The following is a 22569-nucleotide window of genomic DNA, read 5'->3' as shown; positions in this document are numbered from 1 at the left end:
GAAACAAAAAAAATCTCGACTGACGGAAGTGCTCGACGCCGCGCTCGTACTTTTATGGCTCGTCAGCCCCTTTTTCAAAGGAGCAATTATGCTCACTCACTTCACTGGCGATCGCCACTTTTATCACCGGCCTCTTCACTTCAATCCAACAACTGTTTATTTTAAATATCGAAAGAAAGAATGAACACTAGCTGGTTTTTCCACTTTTTACTAAATTGCTCCAGGTAAACAATATGCACAGATTTTTATGAAGAAGTCAACTCTTGAACCTCCTCCTTTTTTTTCTCCTTAGCGATAATATCTTTTCTGAGTGATAAAATAGTCCCTATATAAAAATAATATTAAAAGCTTTTATCTTAGTTTTTTTACCTAGGTAAACAAAGCTTCCTATGCATGAAAGTTTGAACAAAAATGAGAGATCTCCAATCAGACTACCCAAATAGATGGATAGTTGTGGAGTCAGAAGAGTGATCGGGCAACACAGGAGCTGATCGACCACGAGAAATTTCGGCTGGTTTTCTTGCCCAAGAAGCCTGATAATGAGCACTTGTTTGAACCCGCCAAAGCCGGAAACTGCGATTCCTAGCAGCACGTGACCAGCGAGAAAGCTCCAGTAGGTTGTGGAAAATGTAAATGTAAGAGCACAGGCAATCCAGAGGAAAGCGTCGAGGACGAGAAGATCCACCGGTTTCATTCCCGATTTCGCGAGTGCTCCCCAAAATGGACGAGAGAAAAGATCGCAAGCAGCTTCGACCATCATTATCTATCAATTACAGTGGACGACTGATTAAGAAAGTTCATTACCTGCGCAATCGATTCTCTATCAAGTCCGTATTCATTCATTATATTAACAACTTGGGAAAATATCAGCGTAACCACAAAAGAATTCGTCGTTACTGTTAAAAGAAGCATCCTTGGGAAATAATCGTTTTTCTGCAGTGCTGCTAGGTTCAATTTGAAGAGAATCCATATCCTCGCAAACACATTTTTTTCTGGGGCAATCTTGCTGAAGTTGTTTTGTCTTTTCAAGAATTTTCATAATTCAAAAAGCTTAGAGATTATCTGGGGAGAGGAGAATTGTTCAACAAATACAGCTTGTGGGAATCTCAAGATGTGGAGATTTCGTGAATTCTATTTTATCCATAGACAGATTTTGAGCAAGAGGTCATTGAATACCACTCATTTTCCATTGAAATTCTTTCCTTGTTGGAGCATCAGGTTGGTCAATAAAGAATTGGGCGCTGATCAGCTTGTGGAATCCCAAGCCAATGCAAATAAGCATTGCTCCTGGCCATGCGAACATCTTAGCAAAGCTCAGCTGAGTTTGACTATTGCTAATGTGCAATCGGGTCTCGCCCAACATCATTATTTTTAAAATTGAAGTGCGAAAAGTTTACAGTGAGCACTTCCTTGATAAGCCAATTCGTCAAAGGTCCGACGATAAAAGCGCCAAACGGTGCTCCTAGATAACATAGAGGACCCATAGTGGCGCTTGTCTTGTCCAGCCATCGATATGGTGCTATTGACGCTACTGTTTGTCCAGTTCCTCCAGCCATTCCAGCGAAGAATCCGAATATTATCGTCGAGTAGACAAAATATTCATTAAAAATCAGAATGAAAATTATAAGTTCAAAAATTGTTCAATATAAAGTTCATTCCGATTCTTGGAAGCCAGTGCGCAAAATACAAGATTGAATAGGCAAATATGCTTAGGAACGCACTGATCATGACCCACTTGCGGGGCGAAAATTGGTTGTAAAATAAAGCTGCAAAAATATTCGTTGCGATTCTCATTGCTATGAGGAGTTAACAACGAGTTATGACCAGATCGTTAGATTACCAGATGAATCATATGATTTGGTAACTCCTGCCTATAGAAACAGTAGGCATGATTCCAGCCCATTGATAGTCTATTCCATACATAACTTTCCACTCGACCATGAATATTTGTGAACAAAGGACGAATCCAAAGAAAAAGAACGACAAAAAAGCTGTGTTTCCAACAATGAGCTAGGATTAAAATCATTGAATTCGTAATTTTTAAGGTCAATGAAGAACAAGGCCTTTATAAAGTGACTTTTCGCAATATTATGCATATTATTTTAAAAATATTTCATGTAAACCTTTGAATAAGGACCATCGATCCTGGTGTCAAGCCCAAAGTGTTTTTTCATTTTCGATTTTGCTCTAAAGATTCTGTCTGCGCTCTTTTTGACGGATAGATTGAGAGATATATCTAAGATATCCTGATGCCGGTGTTATTCGAATAAACAGAAAAAAAGTGAGAAGATGATTTATTTTATTTGAAATTTTCAGTTAGCCAACGACTCAAACAAGAATATCAGGAGCATACAAAACGTCGCCAGCACGCTAGTTTGCTTAGCGGAACCAAAGAGATGACTGTTGCACAAATCGCCGCTACAACTCCAAGCGCAGACGTACGTGTCACTGAACGAGTCAATCAAGGTCATCGGATTTTTGCCTTGATGAAGACAAGGAAGACTCGGTAAAAAACCATGACTTACAGAACCGCTTCAGATTTGTAGTTCGCCGTGCTTTTTGGATTCAAGTACATCGGCACACAATGCTTCATCGATGTCTTGCGCGTTCCTTTTTGATCCACATCGGTTTCTTAAACCAAAACTTTATTTGCAAACGACAATATTAGTTCACCATTTGCCAATGTTCTCGAACAGTTACGGTGAATCTTCCCATGAGGGTCGAAATCTGGCACAATGTCAGAAAAAGGGGCGGTATGAGGGGTCTTCTTGAATTTTTTATAGATAACTTTTTGGATGAAAAACTTATCACAAATCTTTATTGCTTTTATATTTATTCATCCGCGCTCAATACTCGTCCAGCAAGCGTAATCCCCGCAATCAATTTCTTCAACTTTAAACAGGTCCAAAGATCATTTTCTAAATTTCTACTTTCGCAATAAATTTGGACCACCTTCCTAGCGGCTGCTTCGGATCTGCACGAATAGCGTTGTCTGTGGGAAAAACGCAGGATTTGCTGAAACGGGATAATTTGTCTACGGATCTCAATTTTAACAAACCCGAAGTAGTTTCCCTGCGCAGCTGTGGAGGTTATGATGTGGGATACATTTCCCACGGGGTAGTAGTAACGCAAGTTCTGCTCTTCTGTTCCGTAGCGAGGCATGCATCTGTAGCATTTGCTCCCAAAGACAGTTACTGCAACTTGAGATAAAATGACCAAAAGTCTCTTCATTTTCTTTTTAATTCTACTCTTCAACAAAAAGTGGTTTCTTTGAAGCTTGGGGTTGAGAAAAAAATGAAAGTCCCTCGCTTTCACTACCTGAACGATCGATGAAGTCAGAGCTAGAATATTTATTGCAATCAAACAACTGGTGACACGTTTAATTTTTGAATATGCCTCAGCTCTTCGATGGTAAACTGCTGAATCAGCAGGTACTTCCTGGGGATCGAACTTTAGCTGGCTCATAAATTAAGCGAGAATGAAGACGTGTTTTATGAGTTACAGTACGGCGACAGTCTGGAAAGAGGAAGTTGCCAGGCCCTCGATACGAAGTTCAGATAAACACACGCCTGAAGGAGCTACTTCTTATCAGCTCTTTTGCTTCATTTTTCAAAGAAAAGGAACAAAGTTGAGTTTTTGAGAGTCAAAGATGGAAGCTCTTGCAACCACCGCCCAAGCGGTCAACAACTTCAAAAATGGACTCAAAGGAGAACTAACTGCTGAACAAAAAAGAGTACTTTTACCTTCCTTTAAATTATCCTTAATTTGGTTAACTAGGGAATCGCAGAGATCAAAAAGCTCGTCGCAGTATTCAAAACAGAAAAAAGTAACGACGATGAAGAAATACAAAAACTGGAAGTTATGATGAAAGAAAAACGAGCCGTAAGTTACCTTATCCTTTTGAGCTTTCTTTTCAATTGGTATTTTTCGTAGGAGTTTGAAGAAAGGAGGAAAAATGCCATTGCCGCATCTGACGGTAACTAACAGTTTAATCATTAAACTTTAATGCTGCTTCATTGACAATTTTTATACAGCTAGAAAGGCAGAAAGCGATCGACTTAAGCAGCTGTGGGAAGATAGAATCTCCGATGATAAGAAAGAACAAGAAACCGCTTATACTGGCGCTTCGATGGTGCAGTTTCATTCAGTCATGAGTTCATCAAATAATTTAACATTTATTTTTCAGGGATACGATAAAGAAAAAGCTCGACAGTTTCGCGCTGTCTTTCGAAAACGACTTCGTCGCTCAAAATTTCTCGTTCCTCCAAAAGAGTCTGACTCTTCCGAAATTAACGAAGCTGAAATTTAAAGGACTGTAATACATTTCTGGTTGATTAATCCTCGTCTATACGAATTGAATACTGAATCAAGCATTCTATATTTAATGATTTATTGTATGCAGATGATTTTCATTTTATCCAGCGGTTTAGACACATTAATGAAAACATAAGGGTTGAAGGCACTCTGCCAGACGACTGAAAAATGATATTGAAGAACGTTGTATTTTTGGCTTTATCCGTTCGCGGCCAGCTTTTAGAGATAATGGAGCTCATGAGTTGTTTCTTATCACTGCTTTGTTTTTATTGAAATTTTAGATTTTCCTGTTCACGAAAACAAACATTCAAATGATGGAAATTCGATGACCAACGGCATAGGCATCATCGACCCTCATACCGATAATTATATGATGTTTGTTCAACCCTTTTTGCAAAAGAATAAATTTAAAATGAATTTAGGGACTTTCTCAACGAGCTCAAAGAAATGAACGAAGTCTGGAATATCTTCTACCAGTATCAGAAGCCGATGGGCGACCATTAAAAATTTCAGTACCGAGTATTGTGAAAACTCGTGCAAAAGTAATAAAGCAGTCAACTCTACCAAATTGATGATAAAATTTGACAAAAAAAAAATTGAAAAAGCATGTTTCCGCCCGGGCTCGAACCGGGGACCTTTCGCGTGTTAGGCGAACGTGATAACCACTACACTACGGAAACTTGGAATAGAAACTAAAATTTAATTACTTATCGTAAGATTTTGAAATCGGGCAAAGCTTTTTCCAGCCATGGACCAAGCAAGGATCCAAATTCTGGTCATCCTCTATTTTAATCTGAAATCTTTTATTAGAAAGATGCCAGTTACTCTGACTCAGATGTTAAAATATGAATAAAAATATGATTCAAGCGGAAATGGGCAAAGCAACAAAATATTATATATTAATTATTATACTCTGACTAATATCAAGGTTTATTTAAGCCACGTCGTTCCATAATCACTATCTCTTGTTTGTTCCATCATTTACTTTCTAAAAGGCATCCCTTCGTTTATCACCTTGTCCGACATCACCTTCAGGTCGCATAAAAGCGCTGTAGAATCCGTCTCCCTTACATTCTTTTTTATATTTTTATAATTTTTATACGAGCTTGATCAACTTGCATAATCTCATTATGAAAGTTTCCGCTGTATTCATTGCCGCTTCCAGAGCTTTTTATGGTTACAGAGTTTGAGTAGAGAGGATAGTTGATAAGTTTGAATTTAGTGAATGATGATATTGAAGAGTTCAAGAGCATTTTGGAGAATTTAGACGGCGACCATGCTGATTTACTTACTGAAAAAGTACCCAGTAGCATTTTTTGCCAATAATGTTTAAAATCTAGGCCGATTCTTTGTACAATCAGCTCGTTTCCGCTCAAAATGTGGTCGATTTCGAACAGCTCTTTTCGCAGTCAAAGGCGCTTGCGTTCAAGGAGATTATCAATCAATCTCTGTAAGTAACATAGGTCATCCCCTTGTTACCAGGATAAACGTTGGCGAAAATCTGAATTTAGCAGGATAAACCCCAGGCAAACTTGCCCCCATGTTAGCAGGATAAACTTTGGCAAAAGGGCTCATTGTTAGCAGGGTAAACTTTGGCACTCAATTAACAGGGTAGCGTGAATCATCAGCGCTCGCCCAGGGCGTGACGTAACAGTTAGCCCGAGGAGGACTCAACCTGCTGGAAGAAAATGCCAATGAAAAATATCTACATAAAATCTGCTTGAAAATTTCAATATATATTTATAAATTCAGTATTTAATACAAGTTAACGATTTTATCATTATTAATTTTAATTTTGATATTTATTCATATTTTTAAATTATTTATTTTTAGGGCTTAGGAGGGTAGGCACCAAAGTTGCAAATTTGGCTTTATTTTCGCTGAGCTGAGTGAGCTGAGTTGAGCTATTTTTTACTGTAAGTAAAATTGTGTTAAAATCATTGAGAAATGGTTTAGGGAGAAGAAAGTACCGCAATTGGCAGTCCTGACTGACTGATTTTTGAAAGATGCACATTGACGTTACAATTCTCCATGCTAAAAACATAGGAGATTTGTAACGTAGATTGCGTAGGCGTCACTGGTTTGACGGAACTCTCAAAGAAGAGACACTAGAGTCAAATTTTAATTGGTTGATTAGCTATTTCACTCGAAAATCAGAATCAGTCAGTCAGAAATGCCAATCGCGGTATATTATGTGATGCTAATAAAACTAATGGATATCTTCTAAAAGCCAACAAGAAGAAAAAAAATAAGAAAAACAGGAAATTATATCGACAAAAATTACTTTTTTTTTGACCCAGCTAGATTAGCTAGACTAGCTTAGCTGAGGCAAAAAAAGACCTCAGCTTAGCTTAGCTAGCTTAGTAATTTTTTGAGAGTGTCAGCTCACAGCTTAGCTAGCTTAGGAGAAATTTTTGAGAGCCTCAGCTTAGCTAGTTTAGCTTAGCTCAAAATTTTAAGAATTTAGAACTCTGAGCTGAGCTGAATGATTATCGACGATAATTTATCGTCTGAGCTGAGCAGATCAGTTCACTTTTGAAAATCACTTTTACAGGGCTGTTCCTGTATACAGGCGTGTTTTCCTGTATTTCCTTTTAATAGGCCTGTTTACAGGTTTATATTGGTATCGAAATGCAAGACAGGAAACAGGACAGGGTCCAAAAAACAGGAAACAGGACCTGTTTCAGGTTTTTAGACAGGTCAGAATTCCGAGGGTAGCCTGGGAATTTCCGGATCGGATCTAAGGTGGCCAGTTTCAAAATAAAGCTTAGCTACAACTCTGGTGCCTACCTTCCTAATCCCTAAAAATTAATTAAAAAAAATTATATATTAAAATTAAAATTAATAACATAAAATTGTTCTCTTGTATTTCAAGCAGATTTGCTTCATTCGCATTTTCTTCCAGCAGGTTGAGTCCTCCTCGGGCTAACAGTTACGTCACGCCCTGGGCGAGCGCTGATGATTCACGCAACCCTGCTAATTGACTGCCAAAGTTTACCCTGCTAACAATGAGCCCTTTTGCCAAAGTTTATCCTGCTAACATGGAGGCAAGTTTGCCTGGGGTTTATCCTGCTAAATTCAGATTTTCGCCAACGTTTATCCTGGTAACAAGGGGATGACCTATGTTAGTAGGAAATTGACGAATGTTAAAATTTCTTTCTAGTGCAGCAAATTTGGACGTGTTCCGCGCGGAGAAAGGGGTCAACGTTGGAATTGAAGATGCAAACAAATTGTCCGGATACGGCTGCTACTGTCTTCCTACGGATTCTTCAGGAGAACACGCTTTTCACGGCGATCCTGTCGATCCGCTTGACAATCTTTGCAAGGATAGTTATTAAAAATGAAAAATTATTTCGTTGAATTTTAAATTTCAACTTTAATACTCATTAAAAGCGCCTTCACAGCTGTTACAAATGCGCCACCATCACTTATCCAACTTGCTCTTTTACGAAACCTTACCGAGTAGACAAGTAAGATTTCCATCCTTTTTCAAAATTCTATTTCTTTCTAGCGGACAATGCGTCTCTCCTCTCAAAACATGCAAGGGGGATTTGTGCCAGTGTGACATGGACTTTGCCATGGAGCTCCAGAAAGTTCAGCATCACTGGTCCGAGGAATTCGTCGTTCGAAATGGTTTCGATCGTGAAGCTCGTTGCCAGAAGCGATCGCTAAATAGAACCAACCAGAAGTAGTAAAATCTTCGTAATTTTTTTTTTTATCAATTTCTTTAGAAAAAGCGGACCTGGCCCATCTACGAACAATTTCCACTGCTGCAATCGAGGCTTGAACGCAAAGATCTTCAACCCTGAAGTTTGGGACTGTTGCCCTGATGGAAGTGTCGCTCACGCTGGAACATGCGCGGAAGGCGGTTTCATCAAAGTCATTGGTCTCCCTTGGTCTGTCTTCTTGTAGAAATATCATTTTATATCAACTGTATAGTATTTTTTTTCAATAACTCTGTTAATAAAGATAGATTTTATGCATAATCTCGTTCAAATTAACTCATCATATTTATTGAAAACAGTTAATCACTGTATGTAAGGCCTAATGATTGAGTAATGAGCATCTAGACATGCTAATTAAGCGTCATTTATTACAATATGGCTCAGTATGTAATTTATCGTCTTCTTTGGGAAGTGAATCCAATTACGCTGAAATCAAAAATTCTAATTACCAAATGACGGGCGAAGGCTGGTTAAATATGTCCGCGCATAGAGCTTGATATAATTAGCTCATTATACGAAATTAATATGGACAGTCGCATATGAACATGTGGCGAACGAGTAACACCCTAAACGATTAAGCGCCTTTGTTTTCTTCAGGCACTTCATTATCGTCTTCATTAGTGCAATTTGCTTAAAAAATATAAACCGATATTTTCTATGACCTACTCTCAGGGAATTCTACTTCTGATGAATTTCATTATCAGGCGGCCTGATTCAGGCCTAAAGACGATCTCTTGGTTAGAAATCTGAAAGTTTGAGAAGAACCTTTATTTTTTTAATTGAACATCATTTTTGTTGAACCTAGTTTTCAAGATATGGATAAATAATTCGTCTCCCACCGAGTTCTGAGCCTATGTTCGCAGCAGGCAACTATCCATGCAACAGGTTGCGACCGAGCGCGGAACCTTCATAGCTTCAGGCTTCATAGCCTTCAGCTTCTTTAATTCGACAAATATATTCTTCAGCTACATCGCACTTATTAAGTGTTGCCCGTAATAAGATTAAGTCGCTGTCCGTTATTGACGTCTTCGCCGCGCCTGATTTGCCGATCTGAGCGCGCCAGAAGATGGCGTTTTCGAGTCCGAAATTCCCGTTGAAAAACATCGGTCAAACGGTGCCCAAAGTCATTATTCAGAAAAAAAATGAATCCCTGGCGAGCATTAGAACTCACACGGCTTTTTGCGTTGAATGCGTTGGGCACACAGACTACTTTTGACTACGGACAGCAGCAGAGGGAGCTTCTGTCGAATGTATTGGCTTATCAGCAGCGAGCTATATCACAGCAGGGGACGAGTAAAAGCGATCAAGGTGAGCAAAGTCGATAAGAGAACAAGATCATAAGCTAATTTCAGAGATATCTTCAGGTAACTCAACATCTACGGATTCTGAAGACAACAAAGACTCACTTCCCGTGGGGTCTCTCTGTCTTCCTCACCATGATCTTCTCGACGAGCAGAAACGTCGGCGAACTCGGACAAACTTCACTCAGCGCCAAATTAATGAACTTGAGAAGGCATTCAGGTTTAGTCTTTATTGAATATAGAATTTAACACGGTCGACAAATTTAGTCAATCGCATTATCCAGATATCTACATGAGAGAAGCACTTGCTTTGCGCCTCGAATTAGCAGAATCAAGAGTCCAGGTAATTCAATAACTGTGAGTTATATACCCTTACGAATTTGTATTTAGGTCTGGTTTCAAAATCGCCGAGCGAAATGGCGAAAACGCGAAAACACTCGAAAAGCGCCTGGTCGCCCGCCTCAGGGTGCTCATCTCCTATCCTGCAGCGGTAAGTCGTGCTTATCTTATAACATTTGATTAACTCCTAAACTCATCGCATATTGATACATATTAAATTATACACACAAAAGCTCACCGAGCTGATAAAAGCAAATAGGATTAATTTAGAGCTCAAACTTGCGAGAGCGATTATTTAATCGTTTTGGAAGTCAAGGAGCTGGAAAATAATTTAACTGAAAACCAATTTGTTTTAAATTAAATCATATCGATAAAAATCGAAAAAGGGAATGAATTTTCGTTTCATAAAATCAATAATGTTGAAAAGCGAGAGACAGGCTGGTGATAAATTGATTATACTAATGATATTTAATAAGGCAATTAAGATTAAGCAGGATATCATCAATTAAACCCGTCTAAACCAATAACATGCTCCATGACCAGTTTCTTCGTCCCCTAACTAGCTATCCTAATTCAATTCCATTTCAACTCGTCAAACCATCAATTATTTTGTCTGTTTAGGCGAGCCTCTCACTCCCGAAGAAATTGAGGCGCGCGAACTTCGTAAAAAACGTAAGCAAAGAATGAGTGCAGAAGGACTATGTGAGGGGAATGCGATACCCCCCAATTTTACGATGGATTTCATTCTCGTAAGTTCTCTTGAAAAGGTGCAGCATTAATGTTTTTTTTTCTAGCGTAAACCTCAACAATCTGAAGAAACAAAACTCTGCATATCCGAACCTCCTGAAATCTCTTCAAAAGAACCTCAGCCAAAAAGCGTCTAAGATTTTGACGTTCTGAGATTTTTCTGTGAAAAGTTCATGCAGTAATTTTGTCTATTTAAATCATCGTAAATAAAGTGAACATTTATTTAAAAGCACAGGCACAGAATAATATGCATTCTCTTTGTGTCAAAACAGGCCAGCCTTTGGGCTCAAATGAATTCATATTTGATCTTAGAAGAGTAGAAGCGAGCAGGTAAATATCAACCGATAAGGTCAATTACTTAGGACTTTGGTTGTCAATAAGTGTAGCGGGCATCAAGAATTTTCCATCAACTCGGAAGTCTGACACAGGATGACCAAGGAATCGCTCTACATCTGCTGAATCGGCGATGTACAGACAGTCGTTGTTACTGTCACGCGTGGCTTGAGTATTGCTGATGGTTTCGTCTCCAACCAAGATGTGGCCCTCTTCTGTTACTTTGTAGTCACGAGGCTAAAATATTTTTAGAATAAAAAAATAAAACGCCCAGTACAATGATAGACTCTCCGATGATACCACCAAGTCCAGTAGTAGGGAGTCCTGAAGCGTCCCGAAGTGAGAATCGCATCGCATCTTTTCCGTTTTTGATAGCTATGTGCATTCTAATCTCACGGTCGTTGATGTAACTTGGAATTGTAACGTAGACACCTTTCTTTTTGGCATCGCGGAGAGATTCGATATCAAGATGGACATCGTCCATGCCAACTGAGAGGGAATCTTCGAATGTGAAGCTTTCAAGCTTAATTTTTCGATAATTCAAGATTTTTTAAAATTATATTACCTGAATTCCGTCTCGGCTAAGAATTATCCAATTGCAGTCGATTTCAATTTCAAGACCGGCAGGGGTTTTGACATAAACGCTTTCCAATCGAATCGAATTTCGACCAGCTTCAACAAGTTTTATACAATTTTAGTTCAAAATAAATAAAAATCTGATAATTATCATCATTATATAAAAAACAATTCCTTGTTTAAGTCCTCCATTGACTTCTAGACCTTCTTCAAGATCTTGAATCAAGCTGATGATCGCTCCGTCTTGGTCGTCAACTTTGAAGCAAACGGCTTCTTGGTTATCAGATTGAACGATGACGTGGGGATCACCGTACATAGAACCGTATCCATTTGATCCGTTTGATGGAGCCATTGTTTCATAACCTCCTGCATTGTATGCTGTTGTCGTTGTAGCAGCTGTTGAGGAAGCCACGCCCGCTGTAGTTGTGACGTTGAAGAAACCAAGTGTAATATTAGTAGAATTATTTACGGAGCAGCAGGAAGTATCAAGGCGGCTGAAGAGATTGTTGACTACAACATCGACTTGAGCCTGATTCATCCACTCAAGTCCAGCCAGAGAAAGAATGGTAGCATTAGTAGCTTCTGGAGTAACCTGACAACATGTGTCCGTGAATTCGAATCTGGTCCAATCAATTGCCTCATATGCAAGTCCAGCAGCAACAGAATCGGAGTTCTGAACGATCTCAGGATGCTGTCCCCAAAGTTCAGCAAGAGCAAGCTGAGTTTCCAATCGGGCAATGAAAGCAGCGTATCCTGGATCGTTGTCGTAAGACATGCATGGTGAGATTGCATCCCAGCTAGCTCCAGTAGCATCCTGTGTATCCAAATATGTGTGGAGTGAAGCAGCATGAGTCTCAGTTGCCATAATATTATGCGCTTGTCCTGGCGGAATCGTAAATGTACCACCGGCTTCTGCATCCATGGCTGCTTGCCAGTTTGCAATATTTTGTGTGACTGTTGCATCAGTTTTGCCTTCTGAATCCAGGTATGCTGTGACAGTTTCCCCAGTTGTTTTTTTAATGCAATCAGAAGGAACGGGCCAAACGACGGACTCAATTTCAATGATGGTTGGACCTAAATAAGAGATCAATTTCAAGTAGTAATCGACTCTTTTCATAAATGCCGCAAGATCTAACAGAAAAAAATATCATTCACTATTTCGACTTACCACCACCGCCGCCACCGCCGCCGCCGCCACCTCCTCCGCCGCCACCGGAGTTAGGATAGATGTTGTTGGTGCCATTTCGGATTGTCCCGAAGAACTGTTCCGATCCGAACTGTTGCATAAGCTGTTGAGCATCTTCTCCCCAGTCTCCAGCAGAACCATTAATCCACGCTCCCCAGACATCGTAGGTGAAGTTGTCATAATTAGCAACTCCATCGTTGAATTCGCTACCGAACATGTTCCATTGTCCGCCATTGGATACAAGATCGATCATGTCGTAGATATTCCAGTATCCATTAGCTTCAGTGGCATAGTTAGCTCCTCCAGTGCCATTTCTGTTGTTTCCTCCGAAAGCTGAGTACATAGAGTCTCCAGCGGTGAGAAGCCAATCGAGACCTTCATATTCTCCTGAGTTCAGAATCTGTGAAACAATCGCTGAGTTGTTTGCATCATTAGCATTGAACCAGTTCTGAATGTTGTTTGCGAATTGTTCGCCGGAGTAACCACCACTCAAATCACCCATTTCTGCGATAGCCTGGGAGGCACCTTCCATAAGCGCATTCCACTGATCACTGTTTTCGACTAGCGCATTTCCTTTCGGAGGCCCGTACAGATGAAGTTGATCTTCCCACCACTCCATTCCCCACGATCCAAGAAGAGGATTTATACCCCAAGAAAACGATGCACCACTCCATGCTAGACAGACTTCAGTCTGAGTAACTTCTGCTTGACAACCAGCAGCAGCACATCCTCCAGGACAGATAGCCGAAGGATCGGAGTCACATTGCCAGTTTGTTTCTTGAATAATGGCTGGTTCGCTGCAAACTGTATTACCGGAACCATATCTCCATATTTCTTCATAAGTATCTTGTTCGGTGAGAACAGCGACTGTATCGTCAGTAAATCCGCCTCCGTTAAGAATCTGCTCGTAGTATCCACTTGATAGATCGTCTTGAGTGTTTCCAGTAATAGTCCAGTCGAGCATGCTGAGGTCCCAGCTGTTAAATACTGCGCTATCAAATGTTGTATTTCCCTGGTGATTTTCCGCAGCAATCATTGTTTCGAGAACAAAGATTCCACCGTAAACCCATTGGTCTTGTTTCAAGGCTGCATCAATCGCGTCAAGTGCATTCTGGTCGCCTTTCAAATATAGCTCGGCCATCACTGACTGGTAGACTTCGTATCGAGCATTTTCTTGAGAGAGCTCGCCAAGGTTAGCAAGGGCTTGAGTGGCGCAGTTGAGGGTACCTTGATCGAAAACAAGCGGTCCATAAGGTCCTTCGACTTCAGGGACTACGGTGCTCAGGTAATCTAAGACAACGGCGGCGTAAATAGGCTGCTGTCCACGGAATGTCACGACAGCGGCTGATCGAGTTGACGATAAATCAGAAGTTTCGAATGGCACATTCTTTCCATCGTGGAGTCCTGTAGCATCAAGAATGTTGTTGAAATCACTGGTCGTAACGAAACCATCTCGCCAGTTGATTGCAGTGAAATCGCACCCACGATCGCAACCAAAAGCATCATTGACATCGGTTTTCTCTTCAACAAGCGCTAGTGCATCGTAAACGAACTCAAGATTCTTGAAAACGGCTGTTTCAAACGATTCGCGAATCTGAACGACAACGGCGGCGCTGAATTGTCCAAGACCAGTAGCAATTAGTTTTGTCTTCAAATCTTTGATTGTTGAGATTTCACCTCGTCGCGAATCTTCAATGGTCAACTTGTATGCTTGACGAACACGATCGTTGACATTCATGAAATTGAGTGCGTTTTTGACAAGCTCTTTGTAAACCTTTCGGGAGCTCTTGACACTTCTAACGGCGTTTTCAGCTTTTTGCTGAGAAGAAACGATGTCGTCAAAGAAGACGAAGCCAGCGGTGTCGGCCATTTCCTCAACATTGATGTTTTCCGCTGCACCGGCGAAATGTGCCGCGAAGCTCATGATATTGACCACATTCTCCTTTGTCCAGTTATCTTGGCTCATCCACTTTCGCTCACGTGGGAATGTGCTTGCATATCCGCGAGTCATTGCGAGCTCGTCAACATCAACACTCCACATTACACTGTCGGACATGATTCGCTCGAGCTCGACGAAACCAGCGAGATTTCGAATGAGGTTAATATTATCTTCCTCTCGCAATTGGCCAAGGAAAAAATCAAACTCTTCATCAGACAAGCTCTCGTGATGCTCCACAAGGTGATCAAGCATATTGGTTAGACTTTGAGCAAAGACATTAAATTCGCCTTCAGCATCATTCTCGGTATTGGCCAATTTCCCAGCAGCACGGATATTGTCGGTTAGGGGAAGTTCATCAAGGAGGTCATTGATCATCACCTGGGCAGGAGTCCAGTTGACAAGACTTTCGATGATGGCATCATATCCCTGAAGAGCTCGATCAGTTGTTCTCCAGCTTGCACCATTTGCAACAAGGAGTTTCTCGAAAGCGTCTTTACTAAAGTCAGCAACACCGAAATTGGATCCCCAGTTGATGGTTATCTGCCCAAAAGATCTTTCATTTCCACTGCCCCAGACTCGCTGAAGAGCGTTCAAAACGGCGAATCCCAAGACAACTCGCTCTTTTTGGGTTGCGCTCATTTTATTTGAAAAGTAATTATTTTGCGAAGATGTCAGAATTTTTTCAGCCATAGCACTGAGATCACCGTTGTCGAATCCAAAGTTCTCATCGGCGATTTCTTTGAAGAAAAAGTGCTCCTTTTTAGGCCAAACAGCGTTGACAAATTTATACAGTTCCTTTTCGTACGGACCGAGGAGATCCATATTGAAACCGGAAGATTTACGTTTTTCCTCGATAGCATCTCTAACGAAATCTTTGCAGTAGTTCTTGACGACGGTTGTGCATCGAGGGATCTTGTCGTCTGGCGTTTTACCATCACACATCTCCTCTGGGAAGAATCGGAGACACTCGTCTCTAGGGGCATTTTCAAGGTCAGAGAGATCCTTGCAGACAGTTATTCGACGATCAAAGCAGTCAGACTTGTAGCCAGACTCGAGATGATTATCATTTGAAGTCGCTGCTGGAACCATGCACTTATTGCTGAAACCTTCTACCGACTCAGAGATCCATTGTGGACAGGTTCCACGGCCATCTGGATGGCAGCAATAGCCCTTGTTTCCACAGTAGTCGCATTTACCAGCGAATCCCCGCTTACTACCACACTCGGCCCAGCAGTCGCCCTTTCCAGGAATCTCTCGGACTTGCAGGAGAAGTTGGGTTTCGAACTCAGTCGGGATGACGCACTGGAACCCAGCGTTGGGATCGAGGGCTGCTCTCATCGACTTGGAGCATGTTCCTCTGATGGATGGATGACAACAAAAGCCAGGCGAATCATTAGCAAGTGCACAAGCGCTGCAGAATCCTGAGAAGTTGTTACATTTGAAGCCGCAGTCACCCTTGTCTATTGCCACAAATTCTTTGCACGGATTTTTAATGCACTGAAATTTATCTCTAGTCTCTTTATAAAACCGTTTCCTGCGTCGTCAGCGAACCTAACGCCCGCTTCAGCGATGGCAAGCCCTAACGACCACCAAAGCTTCATTATCTGAGCTCTGAGACTAGACTCAAGGATCAAGGTTTCTTTTCAACGTCGCTGACAAATGTCATTGCATACGGCGAATTCAATGGCAACTATTTAGAAGTACAAAATCAATTCTATGCAGGACCAAATGCCGCTTGAGTTCTTAGACCGCGATGCAAGACGAGTTCAAATTTGCTCTCAATGCGAATAATTGCAATCATGCGACGACTTTTGAGTCCAAAGTAAAGGATAAAAACGCGTGTGAAATCAAATATGATCTTGCTGACACACCTTTTTTAAGTATCGCGATACTATCGCATGTAAATATATTTATTAATTAGCAGGTTCTGCAACGATAAAATTGTTTTTCGGAGAACAAGAAAGCGGTATCATTTCATAAACGGTCGCTACATAGCCTTTTTCTTCGCACATAAGCTTTCTATCTGTATCCGTCAGATTCATGCATTCTGAAGATACAATTAGATTCCATTGAAAATAAATGTTTACCTTTTCCTGTCTTGGTCAGGGACTCATCAACTGGAGTGATGTCCGCTGCATGAGCTAACAAGAGACTTTCCTGGGATGAAATGCGTTTCTGATATTCTTTCGACCGAGGCAAAACCAAATCAGAAACTCTTCCATAACAGCAAGGACTGACAATAAATGCAGCTCGCCACTTGAGACACATTTGAATGACCTGATCAGTTGCCGATCCGCAGGCGTGAACGGCAAGACCGATGTCAAATTTGCAGTTCAGTTGGGTCAAATTCGACTGACAAATGGCCACATTTGTCACCTTCCATTCTTGGATACGGCTTCTTGCTCGATTTAACGACTCTTCTTTGGTTTCGACAAGAACAATAGTCGCTTCTGGACAGACCTTCGCAGCAGCGAGTCCGAGGTGACCACCTCCAGCGCAGAAATCAACGATGATTTTCCCCTTTGTATCCATTTTTTTCAAACGAGCCACCATATTCTGAAGCTGTAGTAATTTTCTTTCTGTTCTTGCTTTCCCTAAACCGCCTTTTGCAGGATCTGCAAATCCATCAAGGATGATTTTATCGCGATCTGGAATTGCCACGTGTGAGTAAGGGTCAGGAGAAGGAAGCTTGTTCCTGACAGTTTCAAGGTCGACTTTGGCGGAGAGTTCAAGTTTTTGAATCATTGATTTGCTCGACTTGGAATGTATGTCGCTTTTGATATCATCTTTTTCTAGTGCAGGAGAAATCTTCTTCAGAGGAGTTTGTCGGCGAGCGATAACTACAAAGTCCTGAGTTGCAATAGGTTCGTTGAGTAGAACAGGATCGTAACCAGAAATAGAATTATCCGTATTGATGGTCTTCGATTGAATTATTCTTGTGCATCTGTAGAACCATTTCCTTACTGTTGGAAATTTTTCGTTAAAATCTCTTTCTCCAATCTTCTCCTTCACTTTTTCAACTGGTAAAAAGGCTGCCAGGTCCGATATAGACAGTTGAATTCCCTCTAAGAATGCATGCTCTAATTCAGGCAAGTCTTTTGTAGGGATTTTCTTTAGCGGTATTTCTTGCTGAAAAGAATCATGAAAATCCAAATTTAAACTCACACGTTTTACCTTGCCTTTGAGTTCACCATTCCAGTCACGCTTTCTCTCCAGTTCGCGTTCATGTTTCAATAGTTGTCTTTGATACTTGTCAATGTTATGTTGAACTATTGGCCCAGAAAGGATCTGTTCGAGATCTGACACTCCAAGAAGAACCTTCGACAAGTCAGTCTTGTACTGAGTTAGGGACTCTTGTATCAATCGTGTTCGTGAACTGAATTCAGCGGGAGTTTTCAGACAAGCACCTGAACAATTTTAATGAATTTTTGTCGGCCTGGCTTCAAATTCATCAGGAGTCAAATGGTCTCTAGAGCATGTTTTTCTGATTATTAAAAATGGAGACATTTTAACACTAATGGAGAAAATTATCTATCAAGAGTGCTTATTTTGAATGAGATCTAAGTCTGATTAAAATATCCTAAGTAAGGGAGTAGAGCCTTATTAAGGATATTTTAGCGGATTTCCATTTCATTTAAACAATCGACTAAAAACGGCTGCTGTTATCAGAAAGAACTGAGGTACCTTTGCATCCGAGAAGGTTCTTGAATCCATTCGACTTCGCAATATAGCGCAAAATGGAAGGCAAGCTTGCCACAAAATCATTTTTTCCAACTTTCATCACGGGTTTCTCGCACCAAATCGTCTCCTCTTCATTTTCGCAAATTTCATATTCCGCCCCACAAAATTTCGCCACAAATCGCAGGATCTCCTTCTCGGCTGAGTCTTTCTCGACAAAAAGCATCAGAAAAAGCCTAAAATTCACCCAAAAGCTCTTTCTGGAAAGCGCAAGTTTTCGGAGCTTTTGATTGGCTGTGCCTGAAGAACAAGAATTTCCCGAAAGAAATGTTGAAAAGCAGAATTTTCAGAGACAGAAGAGTCTATCAGCACTTTACGACTGAAGGTAAGAACAGTTATAAAGTTATGCGATTAATTTGCTCAAGAAATTCGTCATGCGAAGAAATATGGGAAATTCTACCACCTTGGCGCATTTTGTGGACTGAGTGCATTCGGCTACTTCACCTTCAAATATGTCGAAGAAAATCAAGAAGAAGCTCACTTTGCGAAGCGATATCCGGATCCGAGTTTGAGTACAGAAGTGCAGCAGATTTTGATTCCGAAGATGATGGACACAATCGCCAGAGAACGAATTTGTAAGAAACAGTATCAAGCTTTTGACGAATGCGTCAATGATCATGGCGATCCCAATCGATTCAACAACAAAGAAGAGGGCTGGCTAAAGAAATTTTTGGAGTTCACTGAAGGAAAAGGCTGCCAAAAAGTTAGTTTTGTCAAAAAAATATCCATCTTTACATTCTATCACCAAGGAGAGAGACGCAATGCACGAGTGCTCCTTAAAATGTCTTTACGATGATGACCTGTATTTCGAAGCCAAGTAATTCCCGTTTCCTGTTTCCCTTTTCAAACCTTTTAGAGCTGAATATGTCCGCAAACGAGAACTCTTCCGCGAAGCCCAAGTTCCATATGAAAACGCAGAATATATTCTCGAATCTGTCAAAAGAGGCCAGAAACTTTACTACACAGGGCGCGTGTGGGACCAGCGAAACTTTCATCCCGACACGATTCAATTCATAAGAAAGCATGCCAAAGAAGTAAGAAAGTCCATCAACAAGTTTTCCAACAACTAATCCATTTCCTTTAGAATGGAACGTACGATGTCTACTTCAACGAAAACGACGAATTTATAAACGAGCGAGAAGAAATGCTCAACACAGAAAAGCCTCGGCAAACGGCGAAAAGCAGAATCGAAGAACTCGAACGGGAAATTTCAGAATACGAAACGCTTCTTCAAAAGAAAACCGAGCAACTGCCACCGATTCGCTTTAAGACTTTCAAAGTTTTAGACGTTCATGATAACCCAATCGTTGTTGATAATGATAATTCTGCGTTTTCGAAAATTCAAGTTAAAAAATTTCAATAAAATTTTCAGACAAATTCAAAGATTCTTTCTGATGAATGAGAGAAAATCTTTCTTGTGTGATCGTATTTTGATTGTTATTTTTTATTGAACGTGTAAAATGGCAATTGAACAAGGTTACGTGTAGAGATACTTTGCATCACAATGGAACGAAATGAGCAACTATGAAATATAGAAGTAGAATACCACTCAAAAATTCGGAGAAATAAGCAGTAGGTAAGATCATCTTGAAAGGGATTTATAAGCTGTGTAGAAATGGCAATACCAGAGACCTCGCTCGCCACCTTGAATGTCTAAATTCAAAGTGTAGAACCTCAAATGCCAAAAGAAAATATACCTGGATGGATGAAATCCTTGATAATTCTGATTTCGACTCCAAGGTTGGTCACCATTCCTCTCACCATTACAAATTCCATGGCGGGAAGCAGGTCATCAGCGCTGTAGCTTGCTAGAAACGGTTTAGAAAGAGATTGTGAGGGTATCTATACCATTGTACTTGGCGAGTTCTTCTTTTAGCAATTTAAAAAGCTCGCATATAAGGTCGAGTTTTTGATCCGGCTTGAGAAAAGGGTTCATTTAGATTAATTTTAATCATCTTACCAGAATACAGAGAGGGAATTGTCGCATCTTTTTGACACAAGAGATCAAGATCGGTTTTTCTTCAGCATCGATTACCATTTGCTCCAAAATATCAGACCCCAGCAGCTGTGCCAAAGATAGATCTTTCATTGCTCTGTATCTTCTCAGATTCAGGTTTATTCTTTCTTCAACTCTTGTGTGTGACTCGACATACATTGATTGAAGTATAGGATAGACTTGTGGAAATAAACTTGGTAAGATCAGGCTTCCAGCACACATTTTAGCGTCTGCAGGGTCTATTTCGGGGAAAAAGCATCGAGTAACATTATGAAACACCTTGATAATCGACTTTATTTCAGCCAGAGAGGCGAATATCAGCGCTGTATGCGTGGGGGTGTAAGAGCTTTCAAAAGCTTTGACAATCATGCTCATCACATGACCGAGAGGGTGAAGTTTCGAGCTAAGCGCTCGCTTTACATACTCTTTGATTTCATCATCTTTGTCTGGTGTAGGGCGGGACGTAAGCTTGACTTGCTCAGAAACTGGTGTGTCCGGAAACATGGTTGTCTTTCGGTTATTCACCACCTCGCTCAAGTTTTCCCAACACTTGTCAGTCAAGCTCTCATTCCATCCATCTCCAGGGCCGCTGAGAGGAGTTCCAAGATCGGTAACAAAAAGCTTGAACAATCCACGCCATTTAGCAGCACTCGGAACTGAGCCGACCAAGTTAAAGAATCCAGTCAAATTAGAATCGACGATGATGGTTTTGAAATCGACGCCAGCGGTGATCTTTGGCTGTAAAATATCTCCAGCAAAACTGCCCTCAACAGAAGTTGCCAGTTTGTCACAATCCTTTGAGTCGTGTAAAACAGAAAGCTTTCCTTTGACAAGTGTAACATCTTCTGGCTGAATAGAGTCGTCGACAACTGTGACCGGCAATGAACTCGTGACGGCGCCAATGAAGAACCTGTCCTCTTCAATGCCGCTTATATTTGTCAAATTTGCATAAACGAGGCCCTCTTTGTCGATAATTTGATCGAACGAGAACATGCTTTGGGTGAAGACATTAGAAGATGAGACGAACACGCCGCGGCCGTGCTTTTTGTCATCTTTCCATAGACAGAGAAATCGCCATCCTTGAAGACGGCTTCGCAGCACTCCGTAACCATTCCGTTTATCATTTGACCAGTCGCCTAGGTAAACTGATGCATGAGAGGAGCCGTAAAATTGAACACCATGTCCAGCCCTTAGCCCATCTTTCCAACACCCTTTATAAACGCTGCCATCGCCATAAACCGCCTCTCCGATTCCATTCTGCTGCTCATTTTCATAAAACCCAGTGTAGGTCTTAATCGCACAATCTTTAGCCATTTCGTTGGTAAAAACGCCCCAACCGGACCGTTCTCCGTCTACGAAGCCGCCAATGTATTTCTTGTGATTATCAGGAGAAGTTAAGAAGCCCTTTCCATGCATTTTACCGTTCTCCCAGTCACCCATGTATGTACAGCCTCGCAACCTGCCATTTTTAAATTGAAAAAGGCCTTTTCGAGTTAATGGCAAACGAGTGATGTCCTCCTGCTCCAACAGACGGCAAACACTTTGAATAAGAGTCGAGCACCAGAAATCACGGTCTTCGGGATTTTTGAAAACAAGAGTTAGATTTTCTTCGGGCGTTTCTACGATCACTTTTTTCTCGTCGGGATATTCTCGGATCCAGAGCAGATTCAAAGGAAGCTGCTGAATGCTCAATTGAGTCCAGATGACCAAAACATCGGAAAATAGAAGAACTGCCGGTTGAGTAACTGCACCAGATGGCCATACAGGAATTGTTCGATTTGTTAGCACCAAAAATCTGTCCGCCGTGACAAGAGCCTTGCGGTACCTCAAGTTTGCTGGATCGTTCCAAAACGCGCGTGTCCGATTGAAATCTTCAATTATGCACTGGATATTGACAATTGCCAATTTCAGCCATTCAATTATTTTGTGAACAAGAGAAACTGACACCTCTTCCAAAGACGATGGATTTTCAGGGCCTTCAATTCGAACAGTTAGGTCGAGAAGAGTTTCTAGCGATTTAACGTGATGTTTGAGCTCCTTTGCGGGCAGACTGAGAGCTTCTATCAAAGTATCCGCAACAGAATCCTGTTGAGTAATGATTCCAGGCGAATTTTTAAGCTTTGGTTCCAGTTTAGAGATGAATTCTTTCGAAAGAGAATCGAAGAATCCACCAGCGACGGCTTTTCCGAGAAAACGAAAGTAACTCGTGAATCGTTCGTTCAATTCCGATGCTGAACTTGAGAGAATAATGAACAGAGCGGGTCGAGAGTTGAGCCAAGCATCGCCGCCAGCAGCTGTCTGGGTTGTAGCTATCGTTAACTGATTGAAGGAGGTGCTTTTTCTTGGATTAAAATCATTGTTTCTTAGTTAAATTT

General features: G+C 41.0%; 6 protein-coding genes, 2 long non-coding RNA genes and 1 other non-coding gene across 10 annotated transcripts; 3 read left to right on the top strand and 6 right to left on the bottom strand.

Annotated features, from left to right (window-relative positions):
- Positions 1-180: 180 nt before the first annotated feature.
- On the bottom strand, positions 181-1300 carry LOC145699954 (uncharacterized). Its single transcript, XM_081777224.1, has 3 exons — positions 805-1300; positions 370-763; positions 181-325 (listed from the first exon to the last, which is right to left on the bottom strand). Exons 1-3 carry the CDS (start codon positions 910-912, stop codon positions 246-248), a joined length of 582 nt encoding a protein of 193 aa, XP_081633350.1. The 5' UTR covers positions 913-1300; the 3' UTR covers positions 181-245.
- A 115-nt stretch (positions 1301-1415) lies between these two features.
- LOC145699745 (uncharacterized) lies at positions 1416-2286 on the bottom strand. Its single transcript, XR_014134070.1, has 3 exons — positions 2124-2286; positions 1872-2010; positions 1416-1796 (listed from the first exon to the last, which is right to left on the bottom strand). It is a non-coding gene; the product is annotated as an uncharacterized LOC145699745 (long non-coding RNA).
- A 35-nt stretch (positions 2287-2321) lies between these two features.
- Positions 2322-2888, bottom strand: LOC145698601 (uncharacterized). The gene is made up of 3 exons (XR_014133931.1): positions 2674-2888; positions 2526-2631; positions 2322-2448 (listed from the first exon to the last, which is right to left on the bottom strand). It is a non-coding gene; the product is annotated as an uncharacterized LOC145698601 (long non-coding RNA).
- Positions 2889-3453: 565 nt separating this feature from the next.
- LOC145698600 (uncharacterized) lies at positions 3454-4385 on the top strand. The gene is made up of 5 exons (XM_081775808.1): positions 3454-3733; positions 3778-3882; positions 3934-3976; positions 4035-4132; positions 4187-4385. The coding sequence occupies exons 1-5, from the start codon at positions 3650-3652 to the stop codon at positions 4307-4309; spliced, it is 453 nt and encodes a 150-aa protein (XP_081631934.1). The 5' UTR covers positions 3454-3649; the 3' UTR covers positions 4310-4385.
- A 536-nt stretch (positions 4386-4921) lies between these two features.
- Positions 4922-4994, bottom strand: TRNAV-AAC (transfer RNA valine (anticodon AAC)). Its single transcript has one exon. It is a non-coding gene; the product is annotated as a tRNA-Val (tRNA).
- A 407-nt stretch (positions 4995-5401) lies between these two features.
- On the top strand, positions 5402-8002 carry LOC145699391 (uncharacterized). 2 transcript variants are annotated; one of them, XR_014134010.1, is made up of 6 exons: positions 5402-5490; positions 5537-5613; positions 5655-5764; positions 7478-7622; positions 7690-7784; positions 7826-8002. XR_014134010.1 is itself a non-coding variant. In XM_081776662.1 (4 exons), the coding sequence occupies exons 1-4, from the start codon at positions 5445-5447 to the stop codon at positions 7650-7652; spliced, it is 408 nt and encodes a 135-aa protein (XP_081632788.1). In that variant the 5' UTR covers positions 5402-5444; the 3' UTR covers positions 7653-7666. The 2 variants fall into 2 exon arrangements, 1 of the variants encoding a protein (XP_081632788.1); XM_081776662.1 differs by lacking the exons at positions 7690-7784; positions 7826-8002 and having other exon boundaries at positions 7478-7666.
- An 8339-nt stretch (positions 8003-16341) lies between these two features.
- On the bottom strand, positions 16342-18413 carry LOC145699013 (glutathione S-transferase C-terminal domain-containing protein-like). The gene is made up of 4 exons (XM_081776261.1): positions 18145-18413; positions 17635-17867; positions 16548-17589; positions 16342-16507 (listed from the first exon to the last, which is right to left on the bottom strand). Exons 1-4 carry the CDS (start codon positions 18362-18364, stop codon positions 16374-16376), a joined length of 1629 nt encoding a protein of 542 aa, XP_081632387.1. The 5' UTR covers positions 18365-18413; the 3' UTR covers positions 16342-16373.
- Positions 18214-19561, top strand: LOC145699014 (uncharacterized). The gene is made up of 5 exons (XM_081776262.1): positions 18214-18523; positions 18564-18901; positions 18948-19015; positions 19055-19232; positions 19283-19561. The coding sequence occupies exons 1-5, from the start codon at positions 18466-18468 to the stop codon at positions 19559-19561; spliced, it is 921 nt and encodes a 306-aa protein (XP_081632388.1). The 5' UTR covers positions 18214-18465.
- An 84-nt stretch (positions 19562-19645) lies between these two features.
- On the bottom strand, positions 19646-22556 carry LOC145699928 (alsin-like). Its single transcript, XM_081777192.1, has 4 exons — positions 20159-22556; positions 20047-20116; positions 19896-20006; positions 19646-19851 (listed from the first exon to the last, which is right to left on the bottom strand). Exons 1-4 carry the CDS (start codon positions 21632-21634, stop codon positions 19781-19783), a joined length of 1728 nt encoding a protein of 575 aa, XP_081633318.1. The 5' UTR covers positions 21635-22556; the 3' UTR covers positions 19646-19780.
- Positions 22557-22569: the final 13 nt, after the last annotated feature.

This window comes from Oikopleura dioica, chromosome 2 (assembly GCF_907165135.1).
Source record: "Oikopleura dioica chromosome 2, OKI2018_I68_1.0, whole genome shotgun sequence".
NCBI lineage: Eukaryota > Metazoa > Chordata > Appendicularia > Copelata > Oikopleuridae > Oikopleura > Oikopleura dioica.
This window is presented reverse-complemented; position numbering and strand designations above follow the sequence as displayed.

Coding starts and splice junctions, on each gene's coding strand:
- LOC145699391 (XM_081776662.1), top strand. CDS start 5,445: ATGAAAGTTTCCGCTGTATTCATTGCCGCTTCCAGAGCTTTTTATG. Junction 5,491..5,536: donor CGCTTCCAGAGCTTTTTATG/GTTACAGAGTTT, acceptor GTTTGAATTTAG/TGAATGATGATATTGAAGAG. Junction 5,765..7,477: donor GAGATTATCAATCAATCTCT/GTAAGTAACATA, acceptor ATTTCTTTCTAG/TGCAGCAAATTTGGACGTGT.
- LOC145699928 (XM_081777192.1), bottom strand. CDS start 21,634: ATGGGTGACTGGGAGAACGGTAAAATGCATGGAAAGGGCTTCTTAACT. Junction 20,117..20,158: donor AATTCCCTCTCTGTATTCTG/GTAAGATGATTA, acceptor CCTTTTCTCAAG/CCGGATCAAAAACTCGACCT. Junction 19,852..19,895: donor CAAGGATTTCATCCATCCAG/GTATATTTTCTT, acceptor CTTTGAATTTAG/ACATTCAAGGTGGCGAGCGA.
- LOC145699014 (XM_081776262.1), top strand. CDS start 18,466: ATGTTGAAAAGCAGAATTTTCAGAGACAGAAGAGTCTATCAGCACTTT. Junction 18,524..18,563: donor TCAGCACTTTACGACTGAAG/GTAAGAACAGTT, acceptor AATTTGCTCAAG/AAATTCGTCATGCGAAGAAA. Junction 19,016..19,054: donor GACCTGTATTTCGAAGCCAA/GTAATTCCCGTT, acceptor CAAACCTTTTAG/AGCTGAATATGTCCGCAAAC.
- LOC145699013 (XM_081776261.1), bottom strand. CDS start 18,364: ATGCTTTTTGTCGAGAAAGACTCAGCCGAGAAGGAGATCCTGCGATTT. Junction 17,868..18,144: donor GAACCTTCTCGGATGCAAAG/GTACCTCAGTTC, acceptor AAAATTGTTCAG/GTGCTTGTCTGAAAACTCCC. Junction 16,508..16,547: donor CCTGACCAAGACAGGAAAAG/GTAAACATTTAT, acceptor TTGTATCTTCAG/AATGCATGAATCTGACGGAT.
- LOC145698600 (XM_081775808.1), top strand. CDS start 3,650: ATGGAAGCTCTTGCAACCACCGCCCAAGCGGTCAACAACTTCAAAAAT. Junction 3,883..3,933: donor TGATGAAAGAAAAACGAGCC/GTAAGTTACCTT, acceptor TATTTTTCGTAG/GAGTTTGAAGAAAGGAGGAA. Junction 3,977..4,034: donor TGCCATTGCCGCATCTGACG/GTAACTAACAGT, acceptor ATTTTTATACAG/CTAGAAAGGCAGAAAGCGAT.
- LOC145699954 (XM_081777224.1), bottom strand. CDS start 912: ATGCTTCTTTTAACAGTAACGACGAATTCTTTTGTGGTTACGCTGATA. Junction 764..804: donor ATAGAGAATCGATTGCGCAG/GTAATGAACTTT, acceptor TGTAATTGATAG/ATAATGATGGTCGAAGCTGC. Junction 326..369: donor AGGAAGCTTTGTTTACCTAG/GTAAAAAAACTA, acceptor ATTTTTATATAG/GGACTATTTTATCACTCAGA.